At 45.7% G+C, this 3,749-nt stretch overlaps 1 protein-coding gene across 1 annotated transcript; it reads left to right on the forward strand.

The window, feature by feature from the left end:
- Positions 1-346: 346 nt before the first annotated feature.
- ARL4A (ADP ribosylation factor like GTPase 4A) lies at positions 347-2,947 on the forward strand. Its single transcript, XM_019508498.1, has one exon. It carries the CDS (start codon positions 493-495, stop codon positions 1,096-1,098), a length of 606 nt encoding a protein of 201 aa, XP_019364043.1. The 5' UTR covers positions 347-492; the 3' UTR covers positions 1,099-2,947.
- Positions 2,948-3,749: the final 802 nt, after the last annotated feature.

Consider the following 3,749-nt stretch of genomic DNA (forward strand, 5'->3'; position numbering starts at 1 on the left):
CGCTAGCCCCTGTCAGTCCCGAGCCGAGCCGCATCTCCGGCCAGGTATGGGCGGAACGCCCCGCTGAGCAGCGGCGGCTGGGGCCAATGAGCGGCGCGGGAAGCGCTCAGGGGCGGGGCACGTGCTTGAGCCCCGCAGCGGAGGGGGCGGGGCTGGCACCACCTCCCCCCGCCCAGGTGGAAGTGGAGGGGAGGTGCCGGCGGTGAGCGGCGGAGCGTAGGCCAATCGGAGCAGCGGGCGGAGTGAGAGGCGACCAATGAGACGCGAGCCGGGGAGGCGGGCGCAGGCGAGCGGGGCTAGGTCTGAGCCCCGGCAGAGGCGCGGCAGTGGTAGCGGTATCCGTGGGGCTGTGCGGGTCAGAAGCTGACGTCAGCGTCCGCGCACCTGGCTGGGCCGGCGGCGCCTCCTCGTCCTGCGTGCAGGGCCCGGGCACGGGGCGAGCGGGGGAGCCCGCGCCTGCCTGCCCCGGCCGCGGTCCCGGCGCCGCCGGCGATGGGGAATGGGCTGTCGGAGCAGGCGCCACTCCTGTCCAGCCTGCCTGCCTTCCAGTGCTTCCACATCGTGATCCTGGGGCTGGACGCGGCCGGCAAGACCACCGTGCTCTACCGCCTGCAGTTCAACGAGTTCGTCAACACGGTGCCCACCAAGGGCTTCAACACGGAGAAGATCAAGGTGACGCTGGGCGGCTCCTCGCGCGCCGTCACCTTCCACTTCTGGGACGTGGGCGGGCAGGAGAAACTGCGGCCGTTGTGGAAGTCCTACACGCGCTGCACCGATGGCATCGTCTTCGTGGTGGACTCGGTGGACGTGGAGCGCATGGAGGAGGCCAAGACCGAGCTGCACAAGATCACTCGGATCTCGGAGAACCAAGGGGTGCCCGTGCTCGTGGTGGCCAACAAGCAGGACCTGAGGAACTCGCTGCCTCTCTCCGAAATGGAGAAGATGCTGGCGCTGGGCGAGCTCGGCTCCTCCACGCCCTGGCACTTGCAGCCCACCTGTGCCATCATTGGCGACGGACTCAAGGAGGGACTAGAGAAGCTGCACGATATGATCATCAAGCGGAGGAAAATGTTGCGGCAGCAGAAAAAGAAGAGATGAGCCCCCCTCCTCCCGCCGCTCGCTTACAGGAGCTCGTGGTCTGAATTTGATGTGAAACAGCCTCCCGTGCCTGGCCGACTGCTGCTGCTGCTGCTGGGATGCTGTTAAGCTCAGTTACATTGAACCATGACTTACGCAACTGCACCTCCTACCAGGTTGTGCAGACCAGGAACCTTTTTTTTTTTTTTGTTTGTTTTTATAAAAAAAGAAAAAGAAAATATCCAAGTTTTCTGGCACTGCATTTCTTCACAGATAGCATAAAATGATCAGGAAACAGATGGGTGGGTATATGTGACGTGGATGTCTAGATAGCCAAATAAAGGAAGGATTTTCTACTTAGTATTGTATTCATATATTTGAAAGGTGCCTTTTTTGCAAGCAATTTGCATTAAAGGTATTCAGTATTTGCTTGGGATTTTTTTAATGCTCATAAGTGGAGTGTTTAGGTGAACATATGCAGCTTTAAAAACTTTAATTTCAACGTGTATGTAGCCTGGGTTTTTTTTAACTTGTTTGGCTCCCCTCCCTCCCCATAGGAGAATTGGCTACAATGTTTTTAATTGACACTATTTTTTTTTAAAGTCTAACCACTTAGTACAAATACTTTTTTTTTTACTTGAAACTTCAGTTCTGTGGACTCTGATAAAAGAAAGACTTCTTAAGTGAACTTAAGTGTACACAATACGCAGGAGCATGGATCAGTTTTCCCAACATGTGGCATGTTTTGGTGTGTAGGTTTGCTTAGAAATAGCCATGCATTGTTATTCAGTGCTAATCAGGTGTAGAGCATACTCCTATGTCATAATTAGGAAAATTATTCAAGAAATCTTGCTTGCTCCTCATAAAAGAACTTAATGTGATATACTCCAACTTATTGGAGAAGAAAAAAAAACAGAAAAGAAAATTAGTGGTTGTAGTAAGGGAGATAAATGGAGCAACTAAGCACTCCAGTGGCTTTTACCAGTTCAGGATTCTTGGCAATAAAACTGAAGTAAAAAGAACAAAAAGTGGCAGAGCACTTTTTATTTTATTTTTTAAATCTCCAAGAATGTCTAGTCTTAATGAAATTGTACTGCTAGGTCATTCTCATTATACCCGTTTTTAATTATGATTCTTGCAGTACTCAGTTAGGAACGTAGCAAAGCTTTATACACTTGAAACACTTGATGTTATGGGAAAACAAGTTAAAGATGGGCCTGTGTTCTGCTCTAATTATGCTTTAAGCTGTTCTTGTTTACAAAGTGTGCAAACAGTGTTAACTGGGCGGGATAGCGTCTGACAGGAAAGGGAGAATAGTTTTTCTTACTGGTACAGAACTTTGGACATTTTAGATATCTGATTAGCAGTTGAAAGGGCTAAAGTAGAGCCTGGATTTTAAGACTAACTTTAGTGGTGCTGTAAAACTTTTCAGAATGGTAGGTTGTCTTTTTAAATTTTGTTAGAAGCGTCAAATTAAAAGGAACAATGCAAGATCAATCTTAATCAACCAGCAAAGTTTAATGCATTCTCTTTCCTACTGCCATGCATTAGGAGGATAACAGCTACAAATCTGAATGTTTAATCATTGTAACTTATAGATATCTGTGTAAAATTAAACTTTATAGCTGGCAGCTGTTTGTCCAGAAAGTAACCAAAAATGCACTTTAGTGTCTTCAATAATTGAAAGAGACAGCTGTTCTTTTTATGATGCCCTAGTCCTTTGAAAGAACTGAAGTAGCTTCCAGTGGAGCTTTTGTATGTTGGTTATATGTACCTGCACTAGTGACATTGAAAGTCACTTACTCAGTAATGTCTATATTTATAGAAATGTGGATAACTTCTTTAAACCTCAATAAACAACTCAAAACAAGCCTGCAGGGAGGTGTTTGACTTCCTTGAGTTGTGGAGAAGTGGTCTCTTCAGCCTTTTGTGCATAACTCGCTCTGGATAGCAGTAGAACTATCTGCATGAAAACTGAAATCTTATTAATGTGATGAGAGTCGTAAATGTGACAATGTTATGAATCACAGGTATCCTATTAAAGACTTTAATATCAATGGCACGCTTGTATTATGTCCCATATGTTCATAATGGAAACTTGCTTGCTTCTAGGTGGAGCCGCTTGTTTGTTTCAGTGGTGATGTAAGCCTTTCCATCTGAATACCAATGTGCTTCACATATAATGTACAGTACCATAAGAATTAGTTATGAAACTTTTATATGCTATTGTATAATCTTACCAAAATCTTTTATCCAGTGAAGGCAAACTTTATTCTACTTGATTGGGCATATTTTAGTCTTAATTTAAGCGTGTGTGTACTTGTCAGTGCACTATGTGGCTCTTCTCATACATGCCAAACAGCTTTTGAGTTAGCATACATGGAGCTGAAATTTGTCAAAACATTGTAGGGGTTCAGCACCTACCTAGATATTTTTTAAATAAGAAATGCAAGTAAATTTTCCTCACTAACTTGGACAAAACTGAGTTTCTTCTTCAACAATTTTAAATTTCAGCTTCATAGTATGGAAGTGTTTGAGCTTATCTATGGAACAGTTTGTAGATGCTATTTTAGTAGGCATAAAATGCACAGCAGTGGTGGTCATAATCCAAGTACCCATGCAAAGCAACCTTTAATTTGGCACTTGCAAGTCTGTTCATGCAACCAGGGAAA

The sequence above is a fragment of the Gavialis gangeticus genome, unplaced genomic scaffold (assembly GCF_001723915.1).
Source record: "Gavialis gangeticus isolate Ggan-Ray unplaced genomic scaffold, GavGan_comp1, whole genome shotgun sequence".
Lineage (NCBI taxonomy): Eukaryota > Metazoa > Chordata > Crocodylia > Gavialidae > Gavialis > Gavialis gangeticus.